The 15,325-nt window shown below is 37.0% G+C and overlaps 1 protein-coding gene and 1 long non-coding RNA gene across 3 annotated transcripts; both read left to right on the top strand.

The window, feature by feature from the left end:
* MARS2 (methionyl-tRNA synthetase 2, mitochondrial) lies at positions 1-2,670 on the top strand. Of its 2 annotated transcripts, XM_060301470.1 has the most exons (2): positions 1-1,769; positions 1,856-2,670. In XM_060301470.1, exons 1-2 carry the CDS (start codon positions 9-11, stop codon positions 1,877-1,879), a joined length of 1,785 nt encoding a protein of 594 aa, XP_060157453.1. In that variant the 5' UTR covers positions 1-8; the 3' UTR covers positions 1,880-2,670. The 2 variants fall into 2 exon arrangements, with proteins under 2 accessions (XP_060157453.1, XP_030711347.2); XM_030855487.2 differs by having other exon boundaries at positions 1-2,670.
* A 61-nt stretch (positions 2,671-2,731) lies between these two features.
* On the top strand, positions 2,732-15,041 carry LOC132597562 (uncharacterized). Its single transcript, XR_009564461.1, has 3 exons — positions 2,732-2,915; positions 3,239-6,463; positions 14,920-15,041. It is a non-coding gene; the product is annotated as an uncharacterized lncRNA (long non-coding RNA).
* Positions 15,042-15,325: the final 284 nt, after the last annotated feature.

Genomic DNA, 15,325 nt, shown 5'->3' with positions numbered 1-15,325 from the left:
CAGGCATCATGCTGCGGATTTCTGCCTTTCGGCTGCTAGGACGCACGGGGGCGAGTAGGCTCTCGCTCCTGGAGGACTTTAGCTTACGCCACTACAGTTCTGACCCTCTCGGTGTCCGGGACGATACCCGAGACGCGCGCGCCTATTTCACCACACCCATCTTCTACGTAAACGCGGCGCCGCACATCGGGCACCTGTACTCGGCGCTACTGGCTGACGCCCTGTGCCGACACCACCGCCTCCGATTTCCCAGCGCCGCCGCCACGCGATTCTCCACTGGTACCGATGAGCACGGCCTCAAGATTCAGCAGGCAGCAGCCGCTGCGGGCCTGGCTCCGTCCGAGCTGTGCGACAGAGTCTCTGCCCAGTTCCAGCAGCTTTTCCGGGAGGCTGACATCTCCTCCACCGACTTCATCCGCACCACTGAGGCCCGGCATCGGATGGCTGTGCAGCATTTCTGGGGGGTGCTGAAGGCTCGGGGTCTTCTCTATAAGGGGCTCTATGAAGGTTGGTATTGCGCCTCGGACGAGTGCTTCCTGCCTGAAGCCAAGGTCACCAGGCAGCCCGGCCCGTCGGGGGATTTGTGTCCTGTATCTCTGGAGAGCGGGCATCCCGTCTCCTGGACCAAGGAAGAAAACTACATTTTCAGGCTTTCCCAGTTCCGGGAGCCGCTCCAGCGGTGGCTGCGGGGCGACCCTCAGGCCATCACCCCGGAGCCATTCCATCACGCAGTCCTTCAGTGGCTGGAAGAGGAGCTGCCTGACCTATCCGTCTCTCGAAGGAGTAGCCACTTGCACTGGGGCATTCCGGTGCCGGGGGACGATTCGCAGACCATCTACGTATGGCTGGATGCCTTGGTCAACTACCTTACTGTAATTGGCTACCCAAACGCTGAGTTCAAATCTTGGTGGCCCACCACCTCTCATATCATAGGCAAGGACATTCTCAAATTCCATGCTATCTATTGGCCTGCCCTCCTCTTAGGGGCCGGCATGAGCCCACCACACCGCATCTATGTTCACTCCCACTGGACGGTCTGTGGTCAAAAGATGTCTAAGAGCTTGGGCAACGTGGTGGATCCCAGGACATGCCTTGACCGCTATACTGTGGATGGCTTCCGCTACTTTCTCCTTCGTCAGGGCGTCCCCAACTGGGACTGTGATTACTATGGTGAAAAGGTGGTTAAGTTGTTGGATTCCGAGCTGGCATTTGCTTTGGGAGGTCTCTTGAACCGATGCACTGCCAACAGAATAAATCCTTCTGGGACCTATCCGGCTTTTTGCACTACCTGTTTTCCCAGTGAGCCAGGGTTGGTGGGGCCATCAGGTCGTGCTCAGGCAGAGGACTATGCTCTGGTGAGCGCAGTGGCCACTTTGCCCAAGCAGGTGGCAGACCACTATGATAACTTTCAGATCTATAAGGCCCTGGAGGCAGTATCCAGCTGTGTCCGGCAAACTAATGGCTTTGTCCAAAGGCATGCACCATGGAAGTTGAACTGGGAGAGCCCAGTGGATGCTCCCTGGCTGGGTACTGTGCTTCATGTGGCCTTGGAATGTTTGCGAGTCTTTGGAACTTTGCTCCAGCCTGTCACCCCAAGCCTAGCTGACAAGCTGCTGTCTAGGTTGGGGGTCTCTGCCACAGAGAGGGGCCTTGGAGAGCTCCATTTCTTGCCTCGATTCTATGGACATCCATGCCCTTTTGAAGGGAGGAGGCTGGGACCTGAAACTGGGGTCTTGTTTCCAAGACTGGACCAGTCCAGGGCCTGGCTGGTAAAAACCCATAAGACCTAGAAACTCAGTTCTTATTAGCTGTGGTAAAAAAGCAAACATCTTATTTTCTTATTTTTCATTTTCAGGAAAGTTATACTAATGCTTTCTGAAGTGTTGCATCAAATGAGCACATAAGTAATGTCCCTGTGAAAAGAGGTTTGTAGCCTTTCAGGAGCCTACTCCCTACTCTTCAGTTCTCTGTGTCCATTAACCACTGTCCTTTGCACCCCAGTGTCTCTAAGATGTCTCCAGGGGAAAGGTGGGTAAGAGACAACTTTGCTGATACTACTCCTTCTCATTGTGCCTCTGTCCAAACCACAGTTATTTGCTCAGACTACCTCTCATGGCTTGTTTGTCACTGGCCTGGCCTCTGCTGGGCAAATTAGTGCGTGTGGGGGTTGGAGGCCCCCTCCCTCAGTTTTTACTTTGTTATATATGTTGGGTCTCCTGTTAAAAAGAGGTTGTTTCATTAAACCTTTAAAAACCAGTGTCCTAGACTAGATGATTTTTGCCTATGTTTATATTCTCAATTCTTAACAACTCCCTGTTAAGACTCCCTGCTTTGCTAGTTAATAATCCAGTAGTTGTGCTTTGTAACATTACACTTTAACCAGTAGGTGGCTCTAGTCTCACACATTTAATTACTTAACATTGAGGTTTCAGAATATTTAGAATAGGTTTTCTGCTTCCTAATTTTGCAAAATTTAAATTTAAAGAAAAAATTTTTATTGCTTTCCTTAAAATAAGGATAACTGCAACCACTGCTGTTTTACAGTAAGCAATAGAAAGATCAGAATCCTTAGTTTTTTTCAGACTACTGAAAAAGGACATTTACTCTATTAAATGTTTAGTAAGCTAATAAGTAAAGGTATCACGTTTGTTTGGACTATGATGAATTATAAAGCTCTTTTTTTTTTTTTTTTTTTTTTATGGTACGCGGGCCTCTCACAGTTGCGGCCTCTTCCGTTGCGGAGCACAGGCTCCGGACGCGCAGGCTCAGCGGCCATGGCTCACGGGCCCAGCCGCTCCGCGGCATGTGGGATCTTCCCGGACCGGGGCATGAACCCGTGTCCCCTGCATTGGCAGGCGGACTCTCAACCACTGCACCACCAGGAAAGCCCCTATAAAGCTCTTTTGAGGTACTTGGTATGTTAAACATTTTTTAAACTTTAATAACATTAGGTTTATAGGTATGATTTTAAAAATCTGTAGATAGTTCAAAAGGGCAATATTTTCTTTATATTTCTTGGTCTTAATTTTGTTATCCACATACATAATTTACCTTATATGATTTCTTTTGGTCAATCAGGATCTATAATACAATATAGAAATTGTGGAATAGCTAATATAAATGTTAATACATTTACTTTCAAGTAGTTTTTTCTAATTTCCCTTTGCTCCTTTAACTTATTAAAGTTTAAAAGTTTCTAAGTACCTTATCCAGATCTCTTCTGTTGCATTTGTTGAAGGTGATGGTGAAGGGAGGAAATGATCAATGCTCCAGGAATCTCAAACTGGATTTAGGGATCTCTCCAAGGCTCCATAAGAGAACATCACAGAGAAGATGTTAAGGTATCAACTTATACAATGACTACAACATAGTAAGCCAGCATTATATCTCATAGGTGATTGGACAGCTAGGGCAAAGTTTAAAATGAGAACTTGCCTTGAGATATCCATTCTAAGCATGGTAGCAAGCAGAGAGGGCTCACCATGAAGTAAACTGTGCTGGTAGTTCCCCCAGATTTATTCTGGGTGCTACTGTTCAGCTCCAATTTCTGTTTATTAGTTGGTGTGGCAAAAGATTTCTGGTTACTTGGAAACATTGCTTAGAAAAGAATGCTTGAAGGCATTCTAAAGGTGGAAGGACCATTTCTACCAGTTCCTTTAGATCCTCCTTATTCTTCATAATGGAATCCTGGGCTTTCCATATGACATATTCCAGTTACCTGCTGGGATTACTAGGGTAGATTACTGGGACCTAGGATGGAGTGTAATGTCTCAGCACTGGATAGCAGAGTAGTGAAAGAGATGGGATGTGTTTACATGGATGAAGGAAAACAGACTTGGAAAACCAGCATTGATAACTTCTGCCTTCGAAGTGCCATTATAAGTCTTACAGTTCCTATCATGAACGGAGGGACAGTGTCTTCCACTTGAATGATCTTACCTATTGCCTAATGCTGGTCAATACACTGGACATTGGCTTGCTGGGTGTTAATAGAATTCCTTTTGTGCAGTCTGTCATTTGTGTAGGCACTTAACTCCTACCAGAGTATTTGTGGTACTGGAGGACGCAGGAAAACAGGGAAACCAAAGAGGAGAGGGCATAACTTTTACAGAAGACAGGATATTTTGAGTGAAGAAGTGTGGTAAGTTGGATATGACTTATTCTGTGGTGATATGGAAGATGAACCAGTTGGATTCTCTGTAGGAGGCAAAACAGGTAAAGCAAATACCCTTTGGGTACCGAGGTGATGTGTTATTTAATCCAGCAGTTTAAGAGTGGCAAGTGGAGGATAGGCGAGACTTAAAACTGGCAGGGATGCACTTCCAAGAGAGGACATCCTAACCACTTGTGGGAGAAGATGATGATAAACTTGTAGACATCTAAGAAGTCCCCTATTCCAGAATTGCTAACACCTTATCTGGCATCTTGTGGGTTCCTTGACCAGAAAGAAAGTTTCTCCCAAGTACTACCCTAAGGCTGTCAACTATTCATTTCCGAGTATTTTTGGAGGCAGTGTTGCATGAGTGATAGAGCACTGTTCAGGTGTTCATGGAATGTCACATTAAAGTAATAATAAGCTGTCAACCCAGTAGACTACAGTCTACTATGAAGTCATGCAAGAAGTTGTGGGCAATGTATATGTGTGGCACCATTGTATATTAGAGGGCTATTCCACAAGTGAACTCATAGATTAGGCACCTCAGAAGTCAGAAGACCTATGGCTATGTGGAGGTCAAGAATAGGCAGGAACAAGAAATAGTTACAGTCTCATTTCATTGAAATCTCACACTTACTCTGGAAGTAGGCCTCATTATTTTTCTTAAGCACCTGTGTGACTCTATAAGGGCTGAGAAGAGCCTGATAAATTGAATTTTAAGTTGATGCGCTCAAGAAGGCATAGGCTGAGACATGGGCTCTGAGGCACAGGCCTTTTTTCTTTTTCCCCTATACCCGTATCTATGATTGGCACATAACTCTTTAGATCTGGGAAGTTCCGAAATTGAAGTAAAGTTGGTCAGGTTGTGGGCCTCCAACTAGGAAGACTTACAATCATGAAGTAGCTTGGGTAGCAGGTGGCAGTACCAACCATTCAACAGATTACTCCTTGGGCATTATGGTAGGGATGGTTTCCTGGATGGCTGTTTCACCCCTAAGTGAGTGTGTAGTTGCAGTGTTGGCCTGCATTAGTGTAACCTTGAGTTACAGTGGGGAAGCAGCCATGCCTCTTGACTAAAACTTGGTCTATAAAGCTGCTGTCTGAGAATCTATAATTGCCTCCTAGAGGCAGTCCCCCGCTATCCATAGTTCTACCAGATGGAGAACAACTGTTCTTGCTGGTAAGGTCTGGGACGCTGTAAACCTTGATGGGTCCTTGCCCTCATCTTTTGCCAGAATGAGTAGTATCAGTGGATCTGAAAAGGTATGGACCTACTGGCAGTCGTGTGTCTATTTTTGCTGAGAAAGTTACCTAGTTCAGAGAGCCTGGGGGGAGCTAGGGCACAGGTCGAGGTAACCAAGAGTACAAGTTAGGGGGTTCAGTTCTAGAACAAAGCCTTGGAGCCCCTTGCAAAACTAAGACAGTATGAAATATGTAATTTCAGCACAACACAGCTGGCCCTGCCCCTTCTTGTAGGAGCTTTGGATAGGACTGGTTAACTTCTATCAATAGGAACACACTAAATTTGGAGGTTAACATTGCTGGAAGGGCCAGAATAGTAACGACCAAGTTAATTAAGGTTAATTAGTGGGGATTTTCGCCTTTCAAGAAGAGGGTCTTATTCTTTTTTGAGATAGAGGATAGGAGAAGCCCAGCCTAAGCTGCTTTCTTCTATCATCAAGAACTACTTTGAGCTGAGAAGAAGGGACTAACCAGTGTTGGCCTGCATTAGTGTAACCTTAGAGGTGAAACTGACTTATTTTTTAGGTAGTCCTGGGTTACCCAGTTATAGATCCTCTGAATTAAGGGGAACCATCTAACGGAATAGTTGACCATATGTAAAATACCTTGCTTAAGATTATATCACATTAATCAGTTTCTACTTAAATTTCCATGATGAGTAAAGGGGATTGGGAAGAGGTACACACCAAGAGGATCTTCCTATGGCCTTGACAACTACAAACAATATCCTCTCTACGGTGCCTCTTCTCATGAATAGCTACTGGGAGCTTCAGCCTTACTTGGAGCTTCACCAAAGTAACGTGAGACTATATTATAGAAGTTCCATCCTTGGCTATGAACTATTTCATTCCCATTTGGTTTATGACACAGTTTACTCACCATAGATTTTCAAGTCCACACAGCTCCTCACTTAAGAACAGTATGGTATGAGATGTCAGAATGTTTCAGGAAACCAAATGTATGATCTGCAAGAAGAAAATAACTCCAAGGAGAGATGAGCTCTGCCTTCAATTCATTAAGGATTTTTGGATGAAACATCTGCAGAGGGCCTGGAAGGCTCACTGGGTAAGCTGGAGGGACAGCTCTAGGAATAACTGTGGGAATGGATGTTGCTAATTTTCTTAGTGTATGGTAGGGGTAAAATGGTACCAACTTCCCTATGCTACCACTCTTAAGGCCATGCCTTGTACATATACCCCCTCATTGGTTGACAGTCACTGGTTTGTGGGATTGAACAGGAAGATGAACCTTCAAAAACTAGTTTATGGTTGACTGTTACAGATTGGAATCATTGTTCTATTCTCTTAATTCAATACATTCAATAAAAATATGACTCATTGCACATTTTTTCCTGATTAAAATACTTTTAAAAGGGTAATAACCTTTACTCTGGAACACATTAAATATGGTAGTTTCAGTAATCTGACTTCCTTTGAACTAATCTAGAAATGTCTACTGGTTAAAAGCCTGTAAATATTAAATAATAAATATTAAATAATTAAATAATAAATATTGTGTAAATATTACACAATTTAGTTAATCACTAAAATATTACAACTAGAATGTATTTCTTCTTAGCCAGATGAAATGTTTAAAAAACTCAGTCCAACAGAAGACAGGAAGGTGAAAAAAAGGGCAAAGAAAAATGAAAAATATGGTAAAAGAAAACCCATAATAAGATGGCAGAAATGCATATAAATATATCAGTAATTATAATAAAACAAAATATCATAGGATGGACTTTCTGTCAGAAGACAGCAATATTCAAGCTTAAAGTTAGCTATATGTAGTTAAAAGGTATATACTTAAACATAACAAAATAAGACATGAAGAAACACTAGGCATATGTTAACCAAAAGAAAGCTGGTATCATAATATTAATAGTAGACAATCTGTTTTGAGGGGAAAACCATTACTAAAGATGAAGTGAGACTTAATATAAAAGGAATAATGTACCAATAAGTTATAACAATTAAACTTGTATAATCTAACAACAGCCTCAAAATATTAAAAAGTTAAAACTGAAAATGACAAGAAGTGTTCAAATTTGGAAAGAAATGAGACTGCCATTTGTGAGTTCAGAGAAACCAGGCAATGAGAAAGTAAAAATTAGTAACTTACACTAGACATTAGCATTTCAGTCTTTAATGCTCACTACCCAAGTGTATCATCACTGTTAAGGGTAGAAAAAAATGAAAAATTTATAGCAGGTAAGGTTTTGTGACTCTAAAACCTTATCTTTTCTATGCATGCTTCTGCGAAAATAATAACTTGCTTTTTGAATAGAAATGTCAGCAAATATACTTGTTCAATGAGTCCTCTCTAGATTATTAAAAGGGGAGGATCCCATGGCCATAATTCTGCCAAATTTTCTAATTGAAGAAATCTTCTAATTGAAGATAAATGAAGGTGAAGGAAGAGGACCAACCAGTTCTGTGTTCCGTATTTGTGTTCTCTCATTTACTTTTTCCATCAACCCTATGAAGTATTATTCTAACTCTGTTTAACTGATAGGAAATTGAGACACAGAGACATTAAGTAACTTGGCTAAGGTTATACAGCTTATAAAACAGGAGAGCCTAGACTCAAACTTGTTATAGTGCCAGAGCCTCAGCACCATCCTTAACATCAACACCACGACAATCCCTGAGTGTATACTGAAGGAGCTGTACTGTGGGGAAGAGGAAGCAGTAAAATCAGATCCAAAGATCTGAAGATGAAAAGTCTAAATAAGAACACTTAATTAAAATACATTCAGTGTTTCAAGAAGAGGAATTGGTTCTTGATAGCTAGATTATGAAACATAAGAGTGCCAAAAATGAAACTTAGAAAAAATGCTTACCTTATCATGAAATATATTTCTTTTTTTGCTTTCAATAGTTTCCTTTGTATTTGAAGCCTGCTTATGTGTTCTAGTGTAAATTGTTAAAAATTTAAATAACTCTATAGTCTCTATTTTTCTTTTTCCTTAAGATTATTGTGTTTCTTATTTTCAGAAGTGTTCCAAATTTTTGAATCCAACAGTTCCCTAAGTGAAAGTATGTTGTCATAAATTCATAAATCTAAGTATTTAAAAATAACATTTTACTAATCAATACTTTATATATTTATCTCTAAACATGAAAACATATCAATATTTAAGAGTTTTATTTGAATTAATTATTAAAGTAACAAAGCCAGAGAATTTTATTAGAGGTCACAAACACTGAAATTTTTTCATTTCGTACATACAGTTTTAATACAAATGAACTAATTAAAAGACTCATCTATTTATTGACAATTTAAGTTCTATGAATTTACTGAACATTTCTTACTATATTCTTATGACATCTTTCCTAACAAGCTTGCAGAAACCAGATTAAATGCCCTTGACTCTAGTTATTACCAAAGCAAATACCACCCTGTTAGCTAAAATGCCACATACTGGATAATTCCTGGTAAATTATATCTGATATATGTCATATATGATGGTCAAGACATGTTTTAACTTCCACAGATTAGAGACTTTATTATGAATTGCATAAAGAATACTCTGTCATATTTTACTTTTTAAATGAAATGTAGCTAAAGTTGGACATGGGCTACACCTTGAAGAAGTTCAGGATGAAACCTATGTGTATATAGGTCTCTTAGCTATCATCTGAATTGTATTTTTAAAAATGTATCAAAAGGTATTAAAGTCCTTGCTAACTTGGAAGCTAAGAACATCTACACCTTTATTTTACGTTTTAAATAATTTCTTCAGAACTCTGTTTAAATTCAAGCTATATAATCCCATAGTTAGCAAGGCATGATGGGTACTTTTCCAGTATTTTTTGCATGGTAGATTATGACTTGCTTATAGAATCAGACTGATGTATTATAAAAAATACCCTACATATAGCATTTTAAAGATTACCTTTAAAAATCACTTGCTGAAGGAATTTATATAGGCATTCCTAAAGCAAAGAACCTTCAATCCTGGTAAACTGAAATTATTGCATTAACTTTTTATATTTAAATTTCTATAAAAATTATTTTATGGAAACTCACTACATTTTTAAAAAGCAAAACTTTTTAGTCCTGAGTTCAGTTTCATTTTACAGCTCATTACTGGAATGTAATTAAATAAATCAAGTTACAATGTGTAAGAAGCCCATTTTGGTGTTATAGAAGAAGATCATTAAGTACTAAAATAAAATGAATTATTGAAAATATATATAGTTAAGTGCATGAAAGCTGATGGTTGGATTTTCACACCATTTTAAGATTTAGAAGGAGTATTTTTTGCTGAGTATAAAGGAAATATTTTTAACATTCATTATGACATTGACTCAGTTAAAAAAAAACTATTAGTTAATAATCAATTCTCAAAGAATAAAGTTTTTTCTTATTAAAATGTTGTCCACATAAAAATCAGCTTCTAGAAGGTAGTTAATTCCTAACAAATTTTAAATAAAACATTTTTGGATGTAAATAATGTCATAAAATTGGTTTTCTAGCCTAAGGAGAGTATATAGCACTTCTTCCTTTTTCCATAGTTCATGGAGACCATCTAGAAGTGAAGCTATGAGTTATGGGGCACAAAAACCAGTATAAATATATAACTGTGTAGCTAAGTGTAAAAATTAGGAAATCAACCTAATCTCAGACAGAAAAACAAAGGAAAAATAATGAAAACTTACTGCTTAAGATCTAATGTAGTGTGAAGGGGGCTAGCCAAGTTCAACTAAGTTATCAAAACCCATCATTGGTAAGTTTGTAGAGGTAGGTGTTTTAAATATTCAATATGTGAAGGCAGGTAAGTCTGAGCTTGAGTTTTAAACAAGTCTTTCTTTAAAGACAGACACACAGCTAGGGCACAGGCATAAAAATGTATTTGGTAAACATAGGATTGTTGCTGAGTTTATTTTCATTTTTCCTTTGTCACAGACATTAGGATATTAAATGTGTTATTTTATTGAGAGCCATTCTCACAAACAATTGGATATTGCCTGAATAAAATAACCCTAAGGTTGACTTTACTAGTCAGTATTTGGGTATGTATAGGGTAGGAAAAATTTACATCTATTAGTATCTTTTAAAAAATATTTTGCATAATAGATCAGATACTAATAAGGATTTTAGGAAGTTTGCTCTATGTGTTGCTAAAAATATGTAAGTGGATATTGTGTAGCTTTCTTTGCTTTGGTACCAAAGTTAGACATGTTAAAAACAAAAATCCTAAATATGATTAGCAAGAAACACATTGAAAGTATTAAAAATAACCTCAAATTGTTAGTGTATACTTTAAAATTATTATCCTTTAGATGTTTTCTCCAAAATACCAAAGGAAAAAAAAAAGATATGCTTTCTTAGGTAATACTATTTCCTTTATGTACTGTCATTGGTTGTTTCAGAACTATATGAGGCTAAGCATGAGGGTTTAGTTTCCTTATCTTTGTTCATTTTTATATCAGGGCATAATAAAAAGGACCTTGATAATTAAAACCTAAAACGTTGATCTCTTATTAAAGCTGTTTTTGCTATCATGGATATGTTATATTAGCTATAAAATAAGAGGAAAACATCACAATGTAAGCACAACAGGTTTTTTTGGGTACATTAACTTTCATACTACCTCCATTTTTTCTGTATTTTATATCTGGAGAGAAAAATGAAGTAATATAATCTTTACAGAATTGAATGAATGCACTGTGGAAATACATCAAAACATTTTGGTAAAGAGCACAACTGCCTACAATATATTAGCTAAGAAAAATACCAATGTAAATCTTTTTTTGAAGCAAAATGCAATTATTCTTGGACTCTAGAAATTTATAAAAGTTTTAGAACAAAAATGCCTTGTTATATACTGAATAAGCCTGAATTATAAATATGGGATTAAAATGTATACTGAAAACACCAGACAGGTGGAGTATTAATATTGTTTCATGATCTTTTTTTTTTTTTTTTTTTTTGCGGTACGCGGGCCTCACTGTTGTGGCTTCTCCCGTTGCGGAGCGCAGGCTCAGCAGCCATGGCCCACGGGCCCAGCTGCTCCGCGGCATGTGGGATCCTCCCGGACCGGGGCACGAACCCGTGTCCCCTCCATCGGCAGGCGGACTCCCAACCACTGCGCCACCAGGGAAGCCCCTGTTTTATGATCTTTTTGACTAGGGCTCTAATTATAGAACACTGGACCATAACATACAGCATGCTACTTTCAAAATTAATGTAGCAAAATAAAATACTCTCAATAGGTGGACTGGCCTTTGGTTGTACCAGAATATTCTTTATATTATTTATTCTATAACTGTGATATTACATTTTATTCCTCAACATAAATATTTTAGCCCAGAAACATTTTGGTGATATACTCCAAAAATATATACATCAATGGATAGTTCATTATTCTTTATGAGACAGGGTTAAAAAAAATTAACTCAAGTTATAACTGGGTTATCTAATATTGTAAGAAAGTTTTAAAGTATAATTAAAAAAAATAATTCTTATTCTTTCCTAACAGAAGTGCAAACCAGCTCTAGTTCTTTGAGTGGACATGAAATTAAAATAGTGAAAAAAATAAGGCTCCTAGCATTGTGCAATCAAATTTAAATAAATGCTATAATTTCCATGTAGTCAATTTAAATATTGCTTACTTATATAACAATTTTTATTCTTTATTATTAGCCCAACCTTCTATAAAAGGAATATAATGTTTTAGCAGAAGAAAGTTGGGATATATATTAAACAGGTAGCATTTAAAGAAAAGTTGGCATGACCATTTTTTAATTTAAAAAGTTCTACTTAATGTGGCACTTCTTAAAATTATAAACTTTTCCAATTCTGTAAGAGCAGACAATCAAGCTTTGTATTTTGTTTTTTTCAAGTTTTGTATTTAAAAGATGAAAAATAATGTTGTGGTTAAGTTTTATTTAGTCACAGTTAATGTTTTTAAAGTCTAAAGACCTCACAAACTAAGACCTGAATGAAAGATAAAAAGGAATATTGACAGTGTCACTGTGTTAAAGGAAGAAATATATATTGAATAGGACATAATATATGCAGTGAATGCTTATACTTGCTAAGATGCTATAAGAACCCTTATACTTCTAGTATGAATAACAAGAGGGCCAGAAATAAATATGGAGATATCTTTAAGTATATTTAAGAATTGTATCAACTTTGGCCATAGTAATTAATATAAAATAAATGGTCATAATATGACAGATTTCCAGATATTATATATACAAATTATATATATATATTAATATCTGGCAAAATTTCTAATGTAAACCTAGAATATGAAATGTTTTATCAAAAACAATATAAGTAAAATATACACAAACCTAGATATACTGAAAACAAAATACTGTGGAAGCTAGAACCTTCTATACATATTATCTCCCTAATTATCAAAATAGTGTTGTTTTGAATTTACCTTATTACAACAAATGGTTTGTTGCTATGTATATTCTGTATATGCCATGCTGTGTCTAAAAACTATAAAACATCTGGAATAAAACTGTAAAATCCAAACACCAAAGATGTTTTTAACTGGTTGTATATGACATTATCATGTTGATAAGATAGCCAGATGATGACCAAATTTTTCAAACTTTATCAAGATACTTGTTTTATAGATATAACCTTTGTTCTATTTGTTACAGATTATAAGTCTGTGTTACTTAAGTGTGTGTGAATTAATAAAGGAAACCATGATTTTATCCTGTAACTCCAGTGTTCTGGCTACTAAGATTTGTTTACTTCCCTTAAAAAAGCAAAAACATTTAACCTTAAGTACATTCAAAACCTCATACTTGTTACCAGACCACACATGGGGCTAGTTGTTTTCTATTATTGGATAAAATAGTTATCCAAGACTCTACTTAACAGAATCAGTAGAGGAAGGTGGAGTAAGAATTGAATCCTCTGCTCTGAAATCTTTTCTAGGATGAAAGTGTGGGCTTCGAGAATATCGAGGTTTCAAACCTACAGATGAAGGTTGAGAAAAGCTTCTTCTCACAGAATGTAACCTTGGTTCCTATTAAGAGATTTAAAGAAAATAATGGTTTTAATGCACTTTAAATGGCTCTTATTTTATTATTACCTAAGGGGAAGATTTAAAAAATAATATTAACTGGTCCTGCATTCTGAGGAGAGAAGGTGTACTTTAGGAAATTCCCACTAGGAAGAGTAGGTTACCTTATAACCTACTGCTAGACAGGGAGGCATCTTAGGGCTATAAAAAAGACTCACTACAAAGGATCTGAGAATAGCCACATCAAATGGTATTTCTAAATTATTAGGTTATACTTCCTTCTTTGTGCCAGCCCTGAACTTTGGTAAAGATTTGTTAAAAAAAAAAAAAGATTTAGGTACTTAAGTGATATACAAAATTAGAAGGCAGATCCTATGGTTGAGAAAGTGACTAACTAGAGAAAATCAGGTAATTATTAATAAACTTTTGTGTTAATAGAGTGACATCCTACTGTTAAGTAAAACTTCCATGTATAGAATAAGTCCCAACACATGATTTTTATTTCATTCACTGCTGAACATAAGGATTGCTGGAGATACTGCTTTTCTCAATGCACTTGAGAATAGGAAAATGTTAGCTAAGGCATCTCTAATGACTAAATGCCTACTTCAGAGCATCAGTGTTTAGACAAATCCTTTTGTCTAAAAAAAATCTCATCATTTGCTCTGCCTGCTTTAGATGATTTGAGTTTAAATATTGTGATTCAAGAAGAATGTATCAAGGAGCCAAGTTTATCTCATAAAGCTGAATAAAACACTGGAGGTAGCATGTAGGCTAAATCAGTTGCCCAGCTTGAATGTGACAACAGATATGGTACAAGTGTTCTAGTAGTTCTTCTAAAAACTAGCAATTTATATTTAGTTCAGGGAAATGAACTAAAGCTTCTAAGATAAGCCCCATTTCTCTAAAGAGGCATGGTTGATTACCTATTGTACTTTCCAGGATTTGGGCATATATGTCATTCTTTTGACTTAAGACTGAGCATGTCTACTAACAATTTAGTAGAAACAATTTACCAATGCTAGAATAGTTAACAGGAGTAAGTCATAAAAACAATGGGAAATATTTTAATGGCATATCAGACCCTAGATGCTTCTAGGGTTTAAAATGTTTTAAATTGTGCAGTTACACAAAGAGTTTACTGTATCACTTAAGGATACTTTGTGAAGGTACAAAATAGTCTCCTAACCAGAAAAGAAACATTTATAAAGTATTGTAAAATAAGTTAAAAGATAGTTACCAAAGTAAGTGTTGTGAGAAAATTCATTTCAGTGACATTAAGCTATATTTAACTGTGGGCACTGTTAGAATTTTTGAGCTAAGGAGACTTCAGTAGGCAATTATGATAGTGATCCATTTGTCTTGGAATCACACATTTTATCAGTATAAAAAGTAGCATGAGTTTGGTACTTGTCATTAGGATGTAAAAAAAGATAACTAAACAAGAATAACCCTTACCCCAAATAGCAAACACTACATGGAGGGTCTGTACAAAGACTGATAAATGCCTATATTGCAGTTACTAGCAAGAAGAATGGAAAGGAAGAAGAAAAGCAACCAAAGGTTCATTTGTTTTTGTTGCTGGACTTTATGTTCTCAAAAACATGTGGAAATGTGCCACGTTCCCAAAATATAGAGTAGATGGCACTACCTATAGGTGGGTATCTTTTGCTCTCAGAGGGATTAAAGTTTTTCTGGTATACTTAGAAGGCTTTTCTCACCTTGTGTTCCTTATGTTTCTCAGAGTGCTGAATTGCACAACACTTTTAAAGAAAAATTTTGACCAACAATCTAAAAAATTAAATTCTAGGGTAATTCTATTACTCCTGTTTTGGTTGGGAAACTGTTCACACTTAGGTTACTCGATAAAAGCATGATTAAACAGTTTCAGGTTTATTACAATTTATTTATTTTAGAATTGAAAT

The sequence above is a fragment of the Globicephala melas genome, chromosome 7, assembly GCF_963455315.2.
Source record: "Globicephala melas chromosome 7, mGloMel1.2, whole genome shotgun sequence".
In the NCBI taxonomy this organism is placed as follows: Eukaryota; Metazoa; Chordata; class Mammalia; order Artiodactyla; family Delphinidae; genus Globicephala; species Globicephala melas.
This window is presented reverse-complemented; position numbering and strand designations above follow the sequence as displayed.